At 31.0% G+C, this 24,922-nt stretch overlaps 1 protein-coding gene across 1 annotated transcript in view; it reads right to left on the bottom strand.

Moving 5' to 3' along the window:
* Nucleotides 1-21,273, bottom strand: part of LOC142230817 (uncharacterized) — a 31,877-nt gene extending 10,604 nt beyond the window's left edge. Inside the window, exons 1-7 of the mRNA XM_075301442.1 lie at nucleotides 21,261-21,273; nucleotides 21,007-21,182; nucleotides 18,415-18,469; nucleotides 14,477-14,537; nucleotides 14,249-14,323; nucleotides 8,506-8,590; nucleotides 4,632-4,735 (exon numbers count right to left, since the gene is read on the bottom strand). Coding sequence (XP_075157557.1) covers nucleotides 4,632-4,735; nucleotides 8,506-8,590; nucleotides 14,249-14,323; nucleotides 14,477-14,537; nucleotides 18,415-18,469; nucleotides 21,007-21,182; nucleotides 21,261-21,273 — 569 coding nt within the window. The remainder of the gene's footprint in view (nucleotides 1-4,631; nucleotides 4,736-8,505; nucleotides 8,591-14,248; nucleotides 14,324-14,476; nucleotides 14,538-18,414; nucleotides 18,470-21,006; nucleotides 21,183-21,260) is intronic.
* Nucleotides 21,274-24,922: the final 3,649 nt, after the last annotated feature.

Here is a 24,922-nt window from a genome sequence, read left to right as displayed (position 1 = left end):
AGTTGTATATAGCCGATCCCCAATCACAAAAAAATTGGTCCATATCGGTTTATAATCATGGTTGCCACAAGAGCCAAAAATAATCTACCAAAATTTTATTTTTATAGAAAATTTTATCAAAATTGTATTTTTATGGAAAATTTTGTCAAAATTTTATTTCTATAGAAAACTTTGTCAAATTTTATTTTTATAGAAAATTTTAGCAAAATTTTATTTCTATAGAAAATGTTGTCAAAATTTTAATTCTATGGAGAATGTTGTGAAAATTTTAATTCTCTTGAAAAATTTGTCAAAATTTTATTTCTATAGAAAATTTTGTCAAAATGTTATTTCTATAGAAAATTTTGTCAAAATGTTATTTTTATGGAAAATTTTGTCAAAATTTTATTTTTATGGAAAATTTTGTCAAAATTTTATTTCTATAGAAAATTTTGTCAAATTTTATTTCTATAGAATATTTTGGCAAAATTTTATTTCTACAGAAAATTTTGTCAAATTTTATTTCTATAGAAAATTTTAGCAAAATTTTATTTCTATAGAAAATTTTGTCAAAATTTTAATTCTTTGGATAATGTTGTCAAAATTATAATTCTCTTGAAAAATTTGTCAAAATTTTATTTCCATAGAAAATTTTGTCAAAATTTTATTTCTATAGAAAATTTTGTCAAAACGTTATTTCTATAGAAAATTTTGTCAAAATGTTATTTCTATAGAAATTTTTGTCAAAATTTTATTTTTATGGAAAATTTTGTCAATATTTTATTTCTATAGAAAATTTTGTCAAATTTTGTTTCTATAGAAAATTTTAGCAAAAATTTATTTCTATAGAAAATGTTGTCAAAATTTATTTCTATAGAAAATGTTGTCAAAATTTTAATTCTCTTGAAAAATTTGTCAAAATTTTATTTCTATAGAAAATGTTGTCAAAATATTATTTCTCTTGAAAAATTTGTCAAAATTTTATTTCTATAGAAAATTTTGTCAAAATGTTATTTCTATAGAAAATTTTGACAAAATTTTATTTCTATAGAAATTTTTTTTTAAATTTTATTTCTATAGAAAATTTTGCAAAATTTTATTTCTGTAGAAAATTTTGTCAAAATTTTATTTCTATAGAACATTTTGTCAAAATTTTAATTCTATGGAGAATGTTGTCAAAATTTTAATTCTCTTGAAAAATTTGTCAAAATTTTATTTCTATAGAAAATTTTGTCAAAATTTTAATTCTATGGAGAATGTTGTCAAAATTTTATTTCTATAGAAAATTTTGTCAAATTTTATTTCTATAGAAAATTTTAGCAAAATTTTATTTCTATAGAAAATGTTGTCAAAATTTTAATTCTATAGAAAATTTTGCCAAATTTTTATTTCTATAGAAAATTTTGTCAAAATTTTAATTCTATGGAGAATGTTGTCAAAATTTTAATTCTCTTGAAAAATTTGTCAAAATTTTATTTCTATAGAACATTTTGTCAAAATTTTAATTCTATGGAGAATGTTGTCAAAATTTTATTTCTATAGAAAATTTTGTCACATTTTATTTCTATAGAAAATTTTAGCAAAATTTTATTTCTATAGAAAATGTTTTCAAAATTTTAATTCTATGGAGAATGTTGTCAAAATTTTAATTCTCTTGAAAATTTTGTCAAAATGTTATTTCTATAGAAAATTTTGTCAAAATGTTATTTCTATAGAAAATTTTGACAAAATTTTATTTCTATAGAAATTTTTTTTTAAATTTTATTTCTATAGAAAATTTTGCAAAATTTTATTTCTGTAGAAAATTTTGTCAAAATTTTATTTCTATAGAACATTTTGTCAAAATTTTAATTCTATGGAGAATGTTGTCAAAATTTTAATTCTCTTGAAAAATTTGTCAAAATTTTATTTCTATAGAAAATTATGTCAAAATTTTAATTCTATGGAGAATGTTGTCAAAATTTTATTTCTATAGAAAATTTTGTCAAATTTTATTTCTATAGAAAATTTTAGCAAAATTTTATTTCTATAGAAAATGTTGTCAAAATTTTAATTCTATAGAAAATTTTGCCAAATTTTTATTTCTATAGAAAATTTTGTCAAAATTTTAATTCTATGGAGAATGTTGTCAAAATTTTAATTCTCTTGAAAAATTTGTCAAAATTTTATTTCTATAGAACATTTTGTCAAAATTTTAATTCTATGGAGAATGTTGTCAAAATTATATTTCTATAGAAAATTTTGTCACATTTTATTTCTATAGAAAATTTTAGCAAAATTTTATTTCTATAGAAAATGTTTTCAAAATTTTAATTCTATGGAGAATGTTGTCAAAATTTTAATTCTCTTGAAAATTTTGTCAAAATGTTATTTCTATAGAAAATTTTGTCAATATTTTATTTTTATGGAAAATTTTGTCAAAATTTTATTTCTATAGAAAATTTTGTCAAATTTTATTTCTATAGAAAATTTTAGCAAAATTTTATTTCTATAGAAAATGTTGTCAAAATTTTAATTCTATGTAGAATGTTGTCAAAAAAAAATTGAAAAATTTGTCAAAATTTTATTTCTATAGAAAATTTTGTCAACATTTTATTTCTGTAGAAATTTTTTTTTTAAATTTTATTTCTATAGAAAATTTTGTCAAATTTTATTTCTATAGAAAATTTTAGCAAAATTTTAATTCTATGGAGAATTCTCTTGAAAAATTTGTAAAAATTTTATTTTTATAGAAAATTTTGTCAAAATGTTATTTCTATAGAAAATTTTGTCAAAATTTTATATTTATGGAAAAATTTGTCAAAATTTTATTTCTATAGAAAATTTTGTCAAATTTTATTTCTATAGAAGATTTTAGCAAAATTTTATTTCTATAGAAAATGTTGTCAAAATTTTAATTCTCTTGAAAAATTTGTCAAAATTTTATTTCTATAGAAAATTTTGTCAAAATTTTATTTCTATAGAAAATTTTGTCAAATTTTACTTCTATAGAAGATTTTGTCAAAATTTTATTTCTATAGAAAATTTTGTCAAAATGTTATTTCTATAGAAAATTTTGTCAAAATTTTATTTCTAAAGAAAATTTTGTCAAAATTTTATTTCTATAGAAAATTTTGACAAAATTTTATTTCTATAGAAAATTTTGTTAAAATTTTATTTCTATAGAAAAATTTGTCCAAATTTTACTTCTATAGAAAATGTTGTCAAAATTTTATTTCTATAGAAACTTTTATCAAAATTTTATTTCTATAGAAAAATTTGTCAATTATATACGTATTTAATCGGCCTCTTTTAGTTTAATATATACCACATATGGACTACCTTGCAATTTAGAAGACGGTGTTAGGAAGTTTTAAGATCGGCAAGTGATACCGCAACCCAAGTAACTCGATTGTGGATGACAGTATTCAGTAGAAGTTTCTACGCAATCCATGGTGGAGGGTACATAACCTTCGGTCTGGCCGAACTTACGGCCATATATACTTGATACAGCTGTTTTCTTCAAAGTCCTTTGAAATCGGAATTGCATAGCTCCGCCAATGGATACCGATCACATTTATCGAAGTTTCATTCTCTTTTCCCGTTTCCACGCAAGTTTACAAATCCAAATTATAACGGATACTTCAAAGTAAAAAATATTTTCTTAATTCCAACAAAAAAAAAAAAATAAAAAATGTGTGAATTTACTTTAAGGAAAATTAGTTCCAACACATACGACTTTCACGGAGGGACGAATATTTCCAAATTTGTGTCCTAAATTTCCAAAATTTTTTATTTTAAGAAAACATTATAAACATATAAAAGAAAGAAAGAATCATTATGTTAATTTGGTTTTTTAAACTGCAAATCATTTTGCCGTTTTTTTAAGTATCTCTAATTTTAGTTTGAAAATCTCTGCTACACAAATATCATACCTTCCAACTTCTGTCAAAGTTTTTCAGTGGAACCTTCTTATTCTTGGAAAAATCTAATTTTTACACAGTGTCTTAATTTTATTTATTTACCTAATAAATATTATTGACAATTGTTTTATATTTTCAAAATGTTAACTAACATGTTGGATTTACGTGATGTCTTTCTTCCATTTGTGTTTATTTGTTTTGTATTTATTTTAATTTTTAAACTATTTATACGATCTTTTTTACATGAATCGAAGAAAGAAAAAATAAAAAATAAATTTTAATGAAATATTCGTTTTAAATAAAAAATGTTATGAATTGCAACTTTTTATACTATACAGAAAATTTTTCCAATTAAAGTCTTAATTGAGTTAAAAAAAATCAATTAAAAATTAACTTGTCTTTTAATGACCAATGTAATATTTAAGTTTTTATTTCATTGTGATGGGCCAACGTCCAGGAAACGATGAAAAAATTTGTTTTATTTGCATCTTCAAAAAATTGACCAAAAATAGCCCATCACAAAGAATTAAAAACTAAAAATTAATTAATTCAACAAATTTTTTAATTGAAACAAAAATCAATCACAAAAATTAATAGTATCAATTAATTTTTTAATTGACTTTCAATTAATTTTTTTAATTGATACTATCATTTCTGTGATTGAAGACATTTCAATTAAAAAATTAATTGGATCAATTAATTTCGTGATTGAATCAGAAAAAACATTTTTGTGTGTACTAGATATTTTACAAATTGGAGTTGAATAAGCCCAGCAGATACTTTCGTAAAATGTTGTTAGTGGTAACCATTTTGGATTGACCCTTATCGTTGACAATTTTCAAAAGTGTCACCCTCTTTTACACAGGGAAACTCGAATTTAGAATAATTTAAAATTTTTCCTAATTTAGAATAATAATTTTTAGAACTTAAATAATTTTCAATTTTTCTTAGGTTAGGTATTATACAGAGAGCCCTCCGGATACTGAGAAATGGGCGAAAGATAAGGGTCTTGGTGTAAATCCTGCAAAGACAGAACTAGTCATGTACTGCAAGGATCGCAAAACTCTCACGGTTAGGCCCATTTCCTTAGGGGGTATTGAAATTCCCTTTGGCGAGTGTGCAAAATACCTTGGCGTTATTTTGGACAGGAAGCTGAACTTTAAACTTATGCTAATATTGAAGAAAGGACGAGGAAAGCAACGGTATGTTAGCTTTATACTCGTGCAAAAAGGCAATAGGAAAAAAGTGGGGACTAAAACCAAAAATTGTACATTGGCTATACACGGCAGTGGTTAGACCTATAATGCTATATGGTGTTGTAGTCTGGTGGCCGGCACCTCATCAGCCGATAAGTTTAGACAAAGTTCAGCTTATGACATGCTTGTGTATCTCAGGTGCATTCAGCAAGACAGAAACAAATTCTCTTAATGTCATACTGCATCTATTGCCTTTAGACATTTTGGCCAAACAACCAGCTGCAGCAACGGCTGTGTGGTTGCGCGAGCTATCACAGTGGTCGGAAAAAATTTACGGTCACAGTTCGGTCCTCAAAATAATGCCAGATGTGCCTAGCGTAGTGGATTACACTTTGGCGAGCCCACTTTTCGACAAAAAGTTTGAGACTCTAATTTCCAACAGTGAGGTGTGGTGTACATGGACCCCGGGGAATAAAAGATATATAGATTTCTACACTGATGGCTCCAAATTGGATGGACAAGTGGGTTTCGGAGTATATTCTAAAGATCTGGAACTTCGAATAGCGAAAAGATTACCTGATCACTGTAGTGTTTTTCAGGCTGAAATATTAGCAATAAGAGAAGTGGTGAATTGGCTGAGAAGTAATGCTCCAAGCTATATTGGCATTAATATATACTCAGACAGTCAACCTGCAATAAAATCCTTGGACTCTGTGTTCCTCAACTCGAAAACGGAGATCGACTGCCGCAAATCTCTCAATGAGATGGCTGAGCAGCACAATATTCACCTAATGTGGGTGCCTGGCCATAGGATCATACCGGGGAACTGCGAAGCAGATGAGCTAGCAAGGCTAGGAACTACCTTACATATTCCAGGGGAACTAAAATCTGTTAGTATGCCTCTGGCTACCTGCAAGCTCTTACTGCGTGAGAAGGCTGTCATGATGGTAAATGTTCGATGGGAGAATTGCAAGGGTTGTAACGACACCAAGCAAATATGGCCCTATTTAAACATAAACCGCACACTAGGTTAGGTTAGGTGGCAGCCCGATGTATCAGGCTCACTTAGACTATTCAGTCCATTGTGATACCACATTGGTGAACTTCTCTCTTATCACTGAGTGCAGCCCGATTCCATGTTAAGCTCAATGACAAGGGACCTCCTTTTTATAGCCGAGTCCGAACGGCGCTCCACATTGCAGTGAAACCACTTCGAGGACCTTTGAAACCCTCAGAAATGTCACCAGCATTACTGAGGTGGGATAATCCACCGCTGAAAAACTTTTTGGTGTTCGGTCGAAGCAGGAATCTAACCCACGACCTTGTATATGCAAGGCGGGCATGGTATCCATTGCACCACGGTGGCTAAACCGCAAACTAGATACGCTAGTGTTCTCGAGACGCCAGATATCACTCCTGATATCTGCTATAACGGGTCGCTGCCTGATAGGCGATTTTGCAAAAACTATTGGCGCGAAGTATAATGACTATTGTATGAGCTGTCATGATGCGGAGGAAAAGGAATCAATAAAACACCTCTTGTGTGAGTGTCCTGCATTTTGTGTAAGACGTAAGCAAATTTTAGGGGCATATAACTTCAGATTACTGGCGGATCTGGAAAACGTTAACTTAAGCAGTCTGCTAATGTTTTGGAACAATCTGGTTGGTTCAATAGAAGAAAATAATCGAGAAGGTTCAGCGGTTAAAACTAGAAGTGCCCATATGTAATAGGTACTTTTAGTTAATGTGGTATCACAATGGACTGAATAGTCTAAGTGAGCCTGAATCTTAATCGGGCTGCCACTTTAACCTAACCTAGGTTAGGTTAATCCCAACCTAAATTTCTTTTCATTTAAAAAATGATTATCTACTTGGTTAATTGCTGATCTCCAAAAATTATCCCTAAATGTATTGCATATTTTCAGGCGATCACATTTAGTCCGTATACCATTTCTCAGTGTTCTGTCAAAGATACGAACTCTCCATGCATTAAATTGGGTCTAATTTATAATAAAATGTGTCAAACAGGATTACGAATAATTTCCAGCATTAACGTTATACAAATTAAATTCGGGTTAGCCATCGTGGTGCAATGGTTAGCATGCCGGCCCGAACACCAAAAAATTTTTCAGCGGTGGATTATACCACCTCAGTAATGCTGGTGACATTTCTAAGGGTTTCAAAGCTTCTCTAAGTGGTTTCGCTGCAATGTGGAACGCCGTTCGGACTCGGCAATAAAAAGTAGGTCCCTTGTCATTGAGCTTAACATGGAATCGGGCAGCACTCAGTGATAAGAGAGAAGTTCACCAATGTGGTATCACAATGGACTGAATAGTCTAAGTGGGCTTGATACATCGGGCTGCCACCTAACCTAACCCAACCCAAACCCAGTGTTACCATCGTGCCACTTTAATGGCAAACTTGCCACTGTTTTTAAGCGTTGATATCTATGTGCCACTATATGCGATACTTTTTACATATTTGTGCCACTTTTTTGCCATGTTGTACCACTTCTTAAATAATTTCTCTTTTGATGCGATTGGCTTCGTAAATTTTGATCCAATACTAAAATGTTGAACACTGTTACCTTCTTAAAAAGTAGTGTTATGAAGTAGAGGTGTGCACGTAAGTAATATTTTACTCACGCTCTCGTACACTCACGACGGAAAAATCTTACTAACGCACGATATTGTTTGGTAGGACTCACGCACACTCACGAAAAGAAAATTTGTAGTCACGCACGAAAATGTCGTGGCTTACGAAAAATACCGGTTAAAGTGGCAGCCCGATTAAGATTCAGGCTCACTTAGACTATACAGTCCATTGTGATACTTAGAAATACCGTAACTCACGAAAAATGTCATGACTTACGAAAAATGTCGTGACTAGAGTGATCAAAAACTACTCACGCTCACGCACACTCACGATTGAAAAATCATACTCACGCACGATATTTTTTGTTAGGATTCACGCTCACGCAGACTCACGAAAAGAAAATTTGTACTCACGCACGAAAACGTCGTGACTCACGAAAAATACCGTGACTCACGAAAAATATCGTGACTCACGAATAATTTTATGATTAATTTACCTTACCGAAGTGTCTGAAAACTTGAGCATTATTAAATTCCAGAGTGTTATTAAACTCTTAACATCCCAGGTGTCACTAAAATTGTAATTGCATTTAACTCTTAAGCGTTTTATATTGGTGAGCATGGATATTTTCGTGAGTGTAATTCGTTACTTACGCACACTCACGAAGATATTATTTTCGTGACTCACGCTCACGCACGACATTTTGGTTTGTTAACCACGCTCACGCACACTCACGCTGTTGTCATGAGCGTGACTCACGACTCACGCACGAATCACGAAAATTTTCGTGAGTCACGCCAATTTTGTGTCACGTGCACACCTCTGTCAAAAACCCGGTTTTTTGAAAGTCCGGTGGGCGGTGTTTTAAAAATTAAATAACCGGCATAACCGGTCCAACCGGTTTTTTCCCAAAAGTATCTAAAATGCATAATTTAATATAAATGAAGGAAAAATACTTCAATATTTTTAATGTAAAAATTAAATTCCTTGGGAAAATATTTATTTTTTGGTTTCATTTGCTTTTTGTGATTTTGTTGACAAAATATACGCTCCCAATTGAACAAACGCGATTTGCTTATATTTCATTGAAATATCTCTGGGAATTCTTTAGAAAACCGACGTATTTTATTTCACATCTTGGAATAATACTATGTTGGAAGCAAGGCCGTATTCAGGGGGGGGGGGATGAGGGGGATCAAACCCCCCCCCCCGAAATGAATGAATATTTTTATATAAATAAATATATACTTTTAGCTGCATAGAAAAATCTTATCGAAGATGTTGAAGAAAAGCTGGAGGTTTTATTTTGAAAAACGCTTACCTATAAAACTTGCACAAATCATAGAATACTAGTTGAAAAGCCCGTCAAACGACGGTCGAAAAAAACAAATTATTTTTGTTCTCGCACCACAAATTTTATTTTTGGAAAATGTATTTCTGCTTTTTATGTGTGTTTGTTGTTCTTTTTGTGAACATGACTCGCTTTGTTTAGCCATAGCAACAACAACGAAACAGCCAAACACACATGTGTAAATGAAATGGCGCAAAACCTGCGAAAAGAACCTGCCAAATTCAGCGATGGAAGCAATAAAGAGATTTTTCCAAACGTGCATATTCTTTTAAAAATTTTGGTCACTTTGCCAGTTACTTAGGGATGGAAAAACAATTTTTAAGAAAGTACAAAAAAGGTATTTTTTGAGCGGAAAGGTACTTTTTACTAAATTTCAACAAAAATTTCACTGGAAGATTATAGTCAAGAGACTGAATTTTAAAGAAAATAAAATTTTGACAAAATTTTCTATAGAAATAAAATTTTGCAAAAATTTCCTATAGAAATAAAATTTTTACAAAATTTTCTATAAAAATAAAATTTTTCAAAAACTCTATATAGAAATAAAATGTTGACAACTATTTCTACCGAAATAAAAAATCGATAATATAGAATCGCATTCTTTTTTTCGACTAAAACTTTCTTGAAGTTCAATAAAATCCTGTTTTTGACTATGTCTTTTACAAAATCGAGATTTTCTTCCCAAATGAACTTGTCTGTTTTGCCATATTTGTAAAAGACTATTAGCAAATAAGGTTGATAAAGACTTTCTCAAAATATTAAAATATTTTGTCAATGCTATTGTACCATAAATCTGATATCGACTCAAAAATGTCTACACAAAAGGTACTAAATCATTCGCGGGGGTACTATAGTACTGCATTTTCTATCCCTGCAGTTACTACGTGCTCATCCGAACGTTCATTTTCAACAATGAAGAGATTAAAGACGTATCTTAGAAATTCGGCTAGCGAGAGTAGACTCAAAGGATTGGCATTAATGCCGGTTCATCGCCGAATAAATGTGCCGACTGAAGAAATCATTGATTTATTTGCTGCCCAAAAAGCCCGTCGGCTCAATTTAATATTACAACAAGTATATACAGCACTAAGTTCGGCCGGGCCGAATCTTAAATACCCACCACCATGAACCAAATATTAGGGTTTCCTTTGAAATTTCAGGAGGGCTTGAGGACTTGAGGATATTCCCGAAGATAAATTTAAAGATTTATATCAGATTCTGGATTTATAAGAACCATTTTTGAACCATTTTAGAGGAATCATTAACATCTCTTGTAAGTGTGCAAGAAAATTATAAAATAAAGTCTTGATTTGAAATCTTAAATCTGTAGAGGTAAAATCTGGAAATTTTACATTGAGTTTCAAGCTATTTTCATGATCAGTGTGCCTTCTACACCCTCAAGAAGTGAAGTCGGTCTATATGGAGGCATTACCAAATGGACCGATAAAAACTTAATCCGATACACGTTTTTGTGAGCCTAAAATACCAGAATATTTACAATTTCAGGCAAACTACGGTTTCTGGAAACCCAAGGAGATAAATCGGGAGATCGTTCTTATGGGGGCTATACTAAAATATGGACCGGTATTCACCGTTTTCGGCACACCTCTTTATGACCCGAAAATACCTCTAGATTTCCAATTTCAGTCAAATAGGATAAAAACTTCGGATTCTAGAAGCCCAAGAAGTAAAATCGGGAAATCGGTCTATATGGGGGCTATACCAAAATATGGACCGATACTCACCATTTTCGGCAGACCTCTTTATGGTCCTATAATACCTCTAGATTTCCAATTTCGGACAAATTGGATAAAAACTACGGTTTCTATAAGCCCAAGACCCCAAATCGGGAGGTCGTTTTATATGGGGACCATACCAAAACATGGACCGATATAGCCCATCTTCGAACTTGACCTGCCTGCAGACAAAAGACGAGTTTGTGCAAAATTTCAGTACGATTGCTTCATTATTGAAGACTGTAGCGTGATTACAACAGACAGGCAGACAGACAGACAGACGGACATCGTTATATCGTCTTAGAATTTCTCCCTGATCAAGAATATATATACATTATATAGTCGGAAATCGATATTTCGATGTGTTACAAACGGAATGACAAACTTATTATCTGTTACTATCTGTTGAAATCACGCTAACTTCCGAACGAAACAAGCTATCGACTTGAAACTTGGCACAAGTAGTTGTTATCGATGTAGGTCGGATGGTATTGAAAATGGGCCATATCGGTCCACTTTTACGTATAGCCCCCATATAAAGGGACCCTCAGATTTGGCTTGTGGAGCCTCTAACAGAAGAATATTTCATCCGATCCGGCTAAAATTTGGTATATGGTGTTGGTATATGGTCTTTAACAACCATGCAAAAATTGGTCCACATCGGTCCATAATTATATATAGCCCCCATATAAACCGATCCCCAGATTTGGCTTGCGGAGCCTAAAAGAGAAGCAAATTTCATCCGATCCGGCTGAAATTTGGTACATGGTGTTGGTATATGGTCTCTAACAACCATGCAAAAATTGGTTCACATCGGTTCATAATTATATATAGCCCCCATATAAACCGATCCCCAGATTTGTCTTGCGGAGCCTCAAAGAGAAGAAAATTTCATCCGATCCGGCTGAAATTTGGTACATGATGTTGGTATATGGTCTCTAACAACCATGCAAAAATTGGTCCATATCAGTCCTTAATTATATATAGCCCCCATATAAACCGATCCCCAGATTTGGCTTGTGGAGCCTCTAAGAGAAGCGTATTTCATCTGATCCGGCTGAAATTTTGTACATGGTGTTGGTATATGGGTTCTAACAATCATGCAAAAATTAGTCCACATCGGTGTATAATTATATATAGCCCCCATATAAACCGATCCCCAGATTTGGCTTCCGGAGCCTCAAAGAGAAGCAAATTTCATCCGATCCTGCTGAAATTTGGTACATGATGTTGGTATATGGTCTCTAACAATCATGCAAAAATTAGTCCACATCGGTCCATAATTATATATAGCCCCCATATAAACCGATCCCCAGATTTGGCTTGCGGAGCCTCAAAGAGGAGCAAATTGCATCCGATCCGGCTGAAATTTGGTACATGGTATTGGTATATGGCCTCTAACAACCGTGCAAAAATTGGTCCACATCGGTCCATAATTATATATGGCGCCCATATAAACCGATCCCCAGATTTGGATTGCGGAGCCTCAAAGAGAAGCAAATTTCATCCGATCCGCCTGCAATTTGGTACATGATATTGGTATATGGTCTCTAACAGCCATGCAAAAATTGGTCCATATCGGTTCATAATTATATATAGCCCCCATATAAACCGATCCCCAGATTTGGCTTGCGAAGTCTCCAAGAGAAGCAAATTTCATCCAATCCGGTTGTAATTTGGAACATGGTGTTAGTATATGATCTTTAATTATAGATAGCCCCCATATAAAACATTCTCCAGATTTGACCTCCGGAGCCTCTTGGAGGAGCAAAATTCATCCGATCCGGTTCAAATTAGGCACGTGGTGTTAGTATATGGTCGCTAACAACCACACCAAAATTGGTCCAATCACACAAAAATTGGTCCATATCGGTTCATAATCATGGTTGCCACTAGAGCCAAAAATAATCTACCAAAATTTTATTTTATTTCTAGAGAAAATTTTGTTAAAATTTTATTCGGTTCATAATAAAATTTTCATCATTGTCAAAATTTTATTTCTATAGAAAATTTTGTCAAAATTTTCTTTCTATAGAAAATTTGTTCAAAAAATGTTCAAATTTTATTCGGTTCATAATCATGGTTGCCACTCGAGCCAAAAATAATCTACCAAGATTTTATTTCTATAGAAAATTTTGTTAACATTTTATTTCTGTAGAAAATTTTGTCAAAATTTTATGTCTACTTTGTCAAACTGAATTATATACGTATTGGATCGATCTTTTTTGATTTAATATATACCACGTATGGACTTACATACAATTTAGAAGATGGTGTTAGGAGGTTTTAAGATACCTTGCCATCGGCAAGCGCAACTTAAGTAATTCGATTGTGGATGGCAGATGAAGTTTTTACGCAATCCATGATGGAGGGTACATAAGCTTCGGCCTGGCCGAACTTACGGCCGTATATACTTGTTTTTTTTTAAAGTTGAACCCCCCCCCCCGAATTAAAATCCAGGCTACGGCCTTGGTTGGAAGTGTTCAGAAACAAGTTGAAAGCGCAGAAAATATATTCGGGATGTTTTCTTATTTCAGTTTACACTGAAAATAAAAAACCGAAAACCGGTTTTTATGATATTAAAAACACTGGGATTTTATACAAAACCGATAATCGGTGCAAAACGAAAAACCGGCCCACCGGTTTTCACCGACCGGTTTTGATCATTCTAGTCGTGACTCACGAAAAATTTTATGAGTAATTTACCTTAGCGACGTGTCTGAAACTATGAGCATAATTAACATCGTGAGAGTTATTAAACTCACGAAGATATTATTTTCGTGGCTCACGCTCACGCACGACATTTTGGTTTGTTAACCACGCTCACGCACACTCACGCTGTTGTCATGAGCGTGACTCACGACTCACGCACGAATCACGAAAATGTTCGTGAGTCACGCCAATTTTGTGTCACGTGCACACCTCTGTCAAAAACCCGGTTTTTTGAAAGTCCGGTGGGCGGTGTTTTAAAAATTAAATAACCGGCATAACCGGTCCAACCGGTTTTTTTCCCAAAAGTATCTAAAATGCATAATTTAATATAAATGAAGGAAAAATACTTCAATATTTTTAATGTAAAAATTAAATTCCTTGGGAAAATATTTATTTTTTGGTTTCATTTGCTTTTTGTGATTTTGTTGACAAAATATACGCTCCCAATTGAACAAACGCGATTTGCTTATATTTCATTGAAATATCTCTGGGAATTCTTTAGAAAACCGACGTATTTTATTTCACATCTTGGAATAATACTATGTTGGAAGTGTTCAGAAACAAGTTGGAAGCGCAGAAAATGCATTCGGGATGTTTTCTTATTTCAGTTTACACTGAAAATAAAAAACCGAAAACCGGTTTTTATGATATTAAAAACACTGGGATTTTATACAAAACCGATAATCGGTGCAAAACGAAAAACCGGCCCACCGGTTTTCACCGACCGGTTTTGATCATTCTAGTCGTGACTCACGAAAAATTTTATGAGTAATTTACCTTAGCGACGTGTCTGAAACTATGAGCATAATTAACATCGTGAGAGTTATTAAACTCTTATCATCCCAGGTGTGACTAATATTGTAAATGAATTCAACTCGTAAGCGTTTTATGTCCGAGGGTGGGATTATGCGTATTTTTCCGAATTTCGTTACTCACGCACACTCACGAAGAAATTTTTTTTGTGACTCACGCACGGCATTTGGTTTGTTAATCACGCACACTTACGACGTTGCGACAATTTCGTTACACGTGCACACCTCTATTATCAAGCAGACAATTGTGACACCTGAAAATATGCAACGAAAATTTTCTGTTCTCCAATGAACAGTTAATTTAAAGGATTGATTTTCGTTTAAATGGAGATTAAACGATTGTTTGGTTTATTTAAATCTAATTTGAAAACAACGAGACTTTCAAACTTTTCTTTTATTCCAACAAAGGATTATCCAGCCTACGGGAAATGGTACAGGTACAGGACTAGTCCCTGGTGTGTATGGACCAGTCCCAGTTCTGGTCAAAACGTATGGAAGGGACCGACCGGTCACTTTAACATGGGTTTGTCATTGACGGGGTAAATTTACATTTTAGGACGCGTCTTGGACTCATCTCAAAGGACACGTCCTGGGACAATTTAGCAGGCGCACCCCATAGACAGGCCCCCTGGAACCAGTCTCGGACAAACTCTTAGAAATCTGTTTTAATTTGGCCATCCCAATCGAAACCGAAATGAAAAAAAAACTTTTGAAATATGTCGAACAATAGGTTATTCTGATAATTTTATTTCTCTAACCCCCATTTTCATGAAGCTCCGTTAGTGCTACGTTAGCTAACGAATTTTTAAACCGCACTATGAACATTATCTGTCATCTTGTTTATACATTCCATATGCCAGTTAAGATCGTAACAACTGAAAAATGTTCAGTTAAAGTTAACCGGAGAGAAGATATTTGCAATGTAATGTATGTTAACTGGCAGTTAAAGCCTAACGGAGCGACATGAAAATGGCCGTAAATGTAAAAATGCTCGATATTAATATTTTAATGGATCTAAGATTTTAATATCAAGCGAGTACGGAAATAAATAAATTACGACTATTTAAAAATTGCAACTAACTGGATCACAAGTACAAGTTCAGTGGCAATTTGCCCCAATTTCCCATAGGGCTTGTGAACTTCTGGTTGCTTGTTTCCAAAAATTGTCATCGAAATTCTTGCATACTTTCAGGCGGTCATATTTAGTTCTCAATTGGCCAACCTATTCTCTCTTATTACAAAATCTCTTTGAACCCTTACAGTAATCTTTGCAATCGTGTAATATAGCACTTTAGGCGCAAGGTGACCAGCCTGTAGAACAAAATTTAAAAAATTTGTGTTACTTAACACATTTCACTGTCCTGACATTTTTATACCCACCACCATAGAATGGTGACGGGGGTATAATAAGTTTGTCAGTCCATTTGTAACACATCGAAATATCGATTTCGGACTACATATAGAATATATATTCTTGATCAGGGAGAAATTCTAAGACGATATAGCATGTCCGTCTGTCTGGCTGTCCGTCTGTCTGTCTGTTGTAATCACGCTACAGTCTTCAATAATAAAGCAATCGTGCTGAAATTTCGCACAAACTCGTCTTTTGTGTGCAGGCAGGTCGAGTTCGAAGATGGGCTATATCGGTCCAAGTTTTGATATAGTCCCCATATAAACCGACCTCCCGATTTGGGGTCTTGGGCTTATAAAAACCTTAGTTTCTATCCAATTTGCCTGAAATTGGAGATCCAGAGGTATTTTAGGACCACAAAAAGGTGTGCCAAAAGTGGTGATTATCGGTCCATGTTTTGGTATAGCCCCCATATAGACCGATCTCCCGATTATATTGCTGGGGCTTCTAGAATCGATAGTTTATATCCAATTCGCCTGAAATTGGAAATCTAGAGGTGTTTTAGCACCATAAAGAGGTGTGCCAAAAATGGTGACTATCGGTTGATGTTTAGGTATAGCCCCCATATAGACCGATTTCCCGATTTTACTTCTTGGGCTTCTAGAATCCGTAGTTATTATCCAATTTGGTTGAAATTTGAAATCTAGAGGTATTTTAGGACCATAAAGAGGTGTGCTAAAAATGGTGAGTATCGGTCCAGGTTATGGTATATCCCCCATATAGACCGATCTCCAGTTTTTACTTCTTGGGCGTCTAAAATCTGTAGTTTTTATCCAATTTGCCTGAAATTAGAAATCTAGAGGTATTTTAAAACCCTAAAGAGGTGTGCTAAAAATGATGAGTATCGGACCATGTTTTTATATAGCCCTCATATAGACCGATCTCCAGATTTTATTCTTGCGCTTATAGAAACCGTAGTTTTTATCCAACTTGCCTCAAATTGGAAATCTAGAGGTATTTTAAGACCATAAAAAGGTATGCCGAAAATGGTGAGTATAGGTCCATGTTTTGATATAGCCATCAGATAGACCGATCTCCCGATATTACTTTGTGGGCTTCTAGAAATCGTAATTGTTATCCACTTTGCTTGAAATCGAAAATCTGAAGGTTTTTAGGAATACAAATAGGTGTGCAAGAAATGATTTTATTTTTTAACATAGGCTTCTAGAATCCGTAGTTTTTATCTAATTTGCCTGAAATGAGAAATTTACAGGTATTTTAGGACCTTAAATATGAAAGCCGAAAATGGCGTGTATTGGTCCATGTTTTGATATAGCTCCCATATAGACGATCTCCCAATTTTACTTCTTGGGCTTCTAGAAACCGTAGTTTTTATCCAATTTGCCTGAAATTGGAAATCTAGAGGTATTCTAGGACCATAAGATGTGTGCCGAATATATTGAGTATGGGTACAGCTTTTGATATAGCCCTCTTATAAACCGGCCCTCCGATTTGGGGTCTAGATTCTAGAACTACAATTAAAGGTGCTGAATACTGTGGGTATCCTTCCATGTTCTGATCCAGTCTTCGTAGGTAAAATCTTTACATTTATCTGTGGGAAGCGTACTGGTTGAACTGATCTGTTTGGGAAAATATCTGTCATCAAACCCCCCTGAAATTTGCAAAGGAAACAATTATATTTGATTCATGGTGGTGGGTATTTAAGATTCGGCCCGGCCGAACTTACTAGATGTAATTGTTTTTGTTTGTTTTTATATGAAAATTTACATATACATTTTATTCATTTTTCCCGAAAATAATATTTCTTGATTCTATTGAAAAAAGTTTAATAGGGTTTTAGTGGGCCTCGAGTTTGCCCGGGAATAATAGTATCGATCTCCAATTTTAATTATTTTTGTGATTTATGTTAGGTTTCATTAAAAATTTGTGGAAATTATTAAATATTTTTCAAAAATAAATTAAATATGTATGGAATATTATCAAAAATAAATTTAAATTGTAGTTGGAGATATTTTTTCTGTATAAATAAAAGCTCAGCGAAAATGATTTACAAAGAATAATTAATATTTTTGCTTTGCTTCGTTATATAAATGGCAATATACACTAATTTATTTAAATCAAAAAATTATAAAATAAAAATCCTATTCGTATAAATCAATGACTTATATACTAAATTCCAATTTCTTAAATTTAATTGTATTCTTATAAAATGTTAACATTTGTTGTAATACTGATATACATTTGTTGTTGTGTGAGTGTTTGTGTTTAGTTTTCCTTAACAATAAATAAAAATACATTCTTTTTGCATTGGTTTAACATTCTTTTGTAATGGGAAATTTTTAAGATTATTTTTTTTTTGTTTTGAATGAGATAACTTTAAGTATATACTCATGTAGGTTTTACATTATAAATGTAAATTTAATAACAATGCTAGACTTAACATAGTTGAAGCATGTTAAGTTTTTATTTAAAATACTAAGTTGTTTTTATAAATATTTGAAATCGTAGAAGAGTTATGAGAAGTTGAAGTCATAACGCAGGCGAGATGAATATATGACAAATTCAATTTGAGTTTAATTTAAATTGAATTTAAAATTAATTTAAATTGAATTTAAATTAACCCTCTCATGCCCGAATTAAAATGCACGGGTCTAAAATTTTTTATGCGCTATATATGTTAGTGTTGACTCACACATGAAATGAAAAAAATCAAAGTCCTTGCTATCCTGGTTCGTTACATAATGCAAAAAATCACATGCCGAACATATCAAAATAACGGGACTTAGAAGCATATAGGCACAATATTCCTATAGGCTACATTGGGCATGAGAGGGTTAAATTCTAAATTAATTCAAATTAAATTTAATTTAAATCGTAAATAAATTAATTGCAATTTAATCAATATTGATTTAAATGTAATTAAATTTAATTAAATAAATTTAATTTTTGATATTTCTTACACCATCTTATAGCTATGCTCTTCTATGATCAAGATGTTAATCATTTAAATGAAATTTAAATTTATACGTAGTTAATATTTGTATTTAATTTAAACAAAATTAAATTCAAACTTTATTTAATTTAAATTTTCATTTCACTAATTAATTTAAATTTAATTTTAAATTAAGTTTTTATATTCATTACTCAAAATGTTAATCATTTATATTAAATTTAAATAAATACATAATTAAAACTTATAATCATTTTAAATAAAACTTAAAATAAAAGTAAATTAAATTCAAACTTAACTTAATTTAATTTTAATTTTGATTTACATTAAACTAATTTAAATTTAATCAATATAAATATTAATTAAATTAATTTTAATTTAATTTAACTTAAATTTAAATTAATTTTGATATTCCTTACTCTTACCCTAAATCATGAAGATATGGTCAAGATGTTAATTATTTAAACTAAATTTAAATTTATATGCAATTAAAATTTTGTATTTAATTAAATTTATTAATTAATTTAAATTCAAACATAATGTAAACTTCCTTTATCTACAAGATCTATGGAGTAACAAATAATAAAAATTTAAATTAAAAAAAAATTAATTTAATGTAAATTTAAGTTAAATGAGATTTAAATTAAATTTAAATTGAAAGTAATAATTCAAATTTAAATTAATTTAATGTAACTTAAATTTAAGTTAATAAAATCTATTTAAATTTGGACGTAATTAAAATTTGTATTCAATTTAAGTTTAAATTAAAATTCAAACTTCATTTCATTTAAATTTGCATTAAATTATTTTAAATTAATTTAATTTGTTTTTAAATTATTAAATTTAACTTAAATTAAATTTTCAATATTCGTTACTCTACAGATCTTGTAGATATATCGATGTCTTCATTCCAATGTACGCTAAGTCTAAAAAGTTGATTTTACAGGAGACAAGTTCAAAGTTTTTATACCCTCCACCATAGGATGGGGGTATATTAACTTTGTCATTCCGTTTGTAACACATCGAAATATTGCTCTAAGACCCCATAAAGTATATATATTCTGGGTCGTGGTGAAATTCTGAGTCAATCTGAGCATGTCCGTCCGTCCGTCCGTCCATCCGTCTGTTGAAATCACGCTAACTTCCGAACGAAACAAGCTATCGACTTGAAACTTGGCACAAGTAGTTGTTATTGATGTAGGTCGGATGGTATTGCAAATGGGCCATATCGGTCCACTTTTACGTATAGCCCCCATATAAAAGGACCCCCAAATTTGGCTTGCGATTGATCTAAACGAAGCAAATTTCATCCGATCCGTCTGACATTTGGTACATGGTATTAGTATATGGTCTCTAACAACCATGCAAAAATTGGTTCATATCGGTCCACTTTTACGTATAGCCCCCATATAAACCGATCCCCAGATTTGGCTTGCGGAGCCTCTAAGAGAAGAAAATTTCATCCGATCCGGCTGAAATTTGGTACATGGTGTTAGTATATGGTCTCTAACAACTATGCAAAAATAGGTCCACATCGGTCAATAATTATATATAGGCCTCATATAAACCGATCCCCAGATTTGACCTCCGGAGCCCCTTGGAAGAGCAAAATTCATCCGATTCGGTTGAAATTTGGTACGTGATGTTATTATATGGAATCCAACAACCAATGCAGGAATTGGTTCATATCAGTCCATAATTATATGTAATCCCCATATAAACCGATCCCCAGATTTGACCTCCGGTGCATTTTGGAGAAGCAAAATTCATCCGATCTGGCTGAAATTTGGTACGTGGTGATAGTATATGATATTTAACAACTATGCCAAAAGTGGTCCATATCAGTCCATAATCATATATAGCCCCCATATAAACCGATCCCGAGATTTGGTTTTGGAGCCTGTTGGAGGAGCAAATTTCATCCGAGTCAGTTGAAATTTGGTACATTGTGCTAGTATGTAGCCGTTAACAACCATGTTAACAACTAGGTCCATATCGGTCTATAGTTATATATAGCCCTCAGATAAATCGATCCCCAATCACACAGAAAATTTCCATATCAAGTTCATAATTGTATATAGCCCCCTTATAAGCGACCCCCATATTTTAATTCTGGCTCCCTACGTACCGTGCAAAAGTCCATATCGATTCGTAATTATTTGTAGACTTACCTACACATACCTTTTTTGTCGAATATATACCAGTGTTGGGCAAAATTTATTCTAAATAACGAATAAATTCCGTTTTGTGTTTATTTGGAATAACAAATAATTTTTTTATTCGTTTATTTGTGAAAACAAATAACTTCAATTTATTTGTTATCTTTTTATTTGTTATTCGATAGTTTCAAATAAAATTTCAAATAATACACGTATGTGAAAAAGAATTTTTTTCGCATTACCTCCTTCGCTTGAGAACGTTTTAGGCGTTTATAGCTCTGGTACTCTTCAAACGCATCCTTACCATGTCGCCTCTTAATTTGAAATATGAAGTTTGATGTTGAATTTTTCTCTCCTTTTATCTTAACAAAATCAGCCTCGCATTTCACGCACACAGCACTGATATTCTTTACTCCGTCTTTTAAAATTTTGTAGAATTTTCCATCAAATATGGAAAAACCAGATTCACTTTAATCACTATTTTTGGATGTTGTACCTTCCGGTTCCATTCCTAGTTATAAAGACAATTATCGCTCCTCAAAAAAAGATTATTTTATCAGAAGAATTCAATAAATTCAATTTATTTTTTTCGATTCAAAAAAATTATTATTTGTATGACAAATAACAACTAACGAATGACGAATAATTATTTGTGACACAAATAAACAGATAATAGTTGAAATTTGATTTCAAAAAATTCCAAATGAAAAATAACGAATAAAAAATTATTTGTTATTTGAATAAAAATTTATTGAATAACGCCCAACACTGATATATACCACGTATGGACTAACTCACAATTTAGAAATGTCAAGCAAATTATCAGCACAATTTTCGAAAAGCAGGGCAAGGGGCGGCCCTCTCCCGTCCAAATATCACAAAATCAAGTATCCAATATTAATTGCATAAGCTCTCCCCACGTCCTCTGTAAATTTCAAGTAAATTGGAAAAGTTTAATTGTTTCTCTGTATGTATTTAAGGAGAAGCGGATGTCTCCCTATGCCCTTTTATTTTTTCCCGACCAAGATTTAAAAAATCAGGAACCTGATATAAATTTCATAACCTCACCCTGTTTTTCCATAAAATTTCATTCGGAGGACTTTAGTTTTGTTTTCTTTAAAAAAAAGTCGGGCAAAGGGGAGGTCCCCTCGAAACATAAAGTAGCCGCTCTTTATCTTGACGCCTTACACATTCCCTGAAAATGTTAAGCAAATCGGATAATTTCGTTCCAAGTTTCAAAAAGTTGGGCAAGGGGGATGTCTCCCTCCCCCACCACATATGAACACACCAGGTACCCCATATTAATTTCATAACCTGAGCCCATGTTCTCTGTAAATCTCAGGTAATGTAGAGAATTTTACTTTTTTCACTGTACTTTAAAATAATTCGGACAAAGGGGAGGTCCCCCTCCGCTACCAGGTGTCAAAAAAAATGAGGTACCCTATTTTTACAACATGAGCGTGCCTTATGATCTCTGAAAGTTTCCAGTAAATCGGTTCAGCCGTTTCCGAGCTTACCCGAAACATACAAACAAACAAATAAACAAACATACTTTGAATTTTATATAGATTAATTTTAAATTTAATTAATTTAAAATTTAAAATTAATTGCATTTACGACTTAATTGTCCTTGCTCCATAGATCTTGAAGCTATGTTGTCAATATGTTAGTCATTTAAAATAAACTTAAACGTAATCATCAGAATGGACTGAATCGTCTGAGAGAGCCTGAAAATAAATCGGGCTGCCACTTTAACCTAAACGTAATTAAAATTTGTATTTAATTTAAAGTAAATTTAAAATTAATTTAAATTCAAAATAAATTTAAACTTCATTAAAATTTAAATTTAAATTTATTTAAACCAATATTAATTTAATTTTAATTAAATTTAAATTAATTAATTTAAATTTAGTCTATAGTAATTTAAATAAATTATATTTAATTTAAAGTTAATTCTTTATATTCTTTACTCCATAGATCTTGCAGCTATGATCGAAATTTGTTCGCTCCATTTTACAAATCCTCTATGCATTAATTTAAGTTTTAATTGAATTTAAACTAAAAATCTGGACATAATCCAAGAAATACAAGAAACTTAAATTTTAATTTAATTTTAATTAAATTTAAAGTTAACTTAACTTATTAAATTTAATTTTTATTTTTTTTTTGCTTCACAGATCATGTATCAATATTTTGACTAATAAGATGTTAGTCGCAAATTAAATTTAAAATTTGTATTTAATTTAAATACAATTAAATTCACAATTATTTTAAACTTCGTTTTAATAAATTTAAATTAATTAATTTAAATTTAGTCTATAATAATTTAAATAAATTATATTTAATTTAAAGTTAATTCTTTATATTCTTTACTCCATAGATCTTGCAGCTATGATCGAAATTTGTTCGCTCCATTTTACAAATCCTCTATGCATTAATTTAAGTTTTAATTGAATTTAAATTAAAAATCTGAACATAATCCAAGAAATACAAGAAACTTAAATTTTAATTTAATTTTAATTAAATTTAAAGTTAACTTAACTTATTAAATTTAATTTTTATTTTTTTGTTTACTTCACAGATCTTGTAGCAATATTTTGACTAGCAAGATGTTAGTCGCAAATTAAATTTAAAATTTGTATTTAATTTAAATACAATTAAATTCACAAATATTTTAAACTTCGTTTTATTAAATTTAAATTAAATTAATTTAAATTTAGTCTATAGTGATTTAAATAAATTATATTTAATTTTGATTTAATTCTTTATATTCTTTACTCCATAGATCTTGCAGCTATGATCGAGATTTGTTCGCTCCATATTACAAGCCCTCTATGCATTAATTTAAGTTTTAATTGAATTTAAACTAAAAATCTGGCCAGAATCCAAGAAATACATAGAAACTTAACTTCTCAATTAGCCCTTGCTTATACGATTTTCCCTAAAAACTAATAGCACATGTATATGCTTTAACATTATAAATTTCTTATAAGGTACCAGTTAAAAATAATTTATTATTTTGATCTTCATTGGAATGATTCAGAATTTTATTTATTGGCACGACACAGGCTATTCAAAATTTTTTATTTTGGTTTTTAAAATGCAATACACAGCATCAATAGACCCGGGGACAATTTCCCAGATCAGCCTATTTGTTAAGATTGAGGTTATTGGCTGATGTTTAACGACTGGAGATATAAGATAAGTTGTTTAGTAATTTTTTTTTAATTTTTATTAATTAAACAAAACTATAATTTAAATATATGGCTGAAAAAAGTTTTAATCATATTTCATTAATCGAATATACATATATAAATAATTTTTTTTTTTTTAAACACAGAAAAAACATATTTTTCGCTTCAATTACATTTTTATTTGATTCTGTTTCAATTAAGAGAATATAAGTTTCAATTGAAAAATTAATTAATTTCATTACGAAATTAGTTTCTTCAATTAATTTTTATAATTAAGTTCAATTTAAATTTAATCAATAAATTTTTCAATTAAGCAAAACGAGATTTATTTATTTCATTTATAGGCTTGTTTTACCCATATTCTACTCCAAAGCTTTTCAAATTGCTTTAATTAAATAATTGACCAAATTAGTCAAAATCCAGCTTGATTTTTGGAGCAGTGAGAAATGCGAGAAATTTTCGAAAAAAATTATCAATGGACTTCACTTAAAATACAGTACACTTTTTAACTAAACTATATTTCCAATGACTTTATTATACAAATAAATAAATATTTTTGAAGAAATTCAAGAAAAATTATTAGAGATAATTAAAAAAAGAAATTTAAAAATTTCAAGAAAATAATAGAGTAAGCATTTTTAAAAATATCTATGTTACAATAAGAAATTCCAAATGAAGGAATTTCTAGTAAAATTTACAAAATTCAGAAAATTTTACTAAAACACAATAATTTTCACGAAATAAAATAAAATAAAAATTGACTTTAGTGGCCTCTGCGTTTTGAGTGTATATAATCACAACTTGGCAACCCTATCGGAGAAAGGAAACATGCACATGGAAATTCTCTCCACTACCCGAACTTAATGTAAGCTTTTGTTTCTAATTTATTCAAATAGCCAATATTTAAAGAAAAATATTTTTTTCATAACCATTTTATATAACTTTAAGAAGTATAGCCATATAT

Source organism: Haematobia irritans, chromosome 3, assembly GCF_050003625.1.
Source record: "Haematobia irritans isolate KBUSLIRL chromosome 3, ASM5000362v1, whole genome shotgun sequence".
In the NCBI taxonomy this organism is placed as follows: Eukaryota; Metazoa; Arthropoda; class Insecta; order Diptera; family Muscidae; genus Haematobia; species Haematobia irritans.
This window is presented reverse-complemented; position numbering and strand designations above follow the sequence as displayed.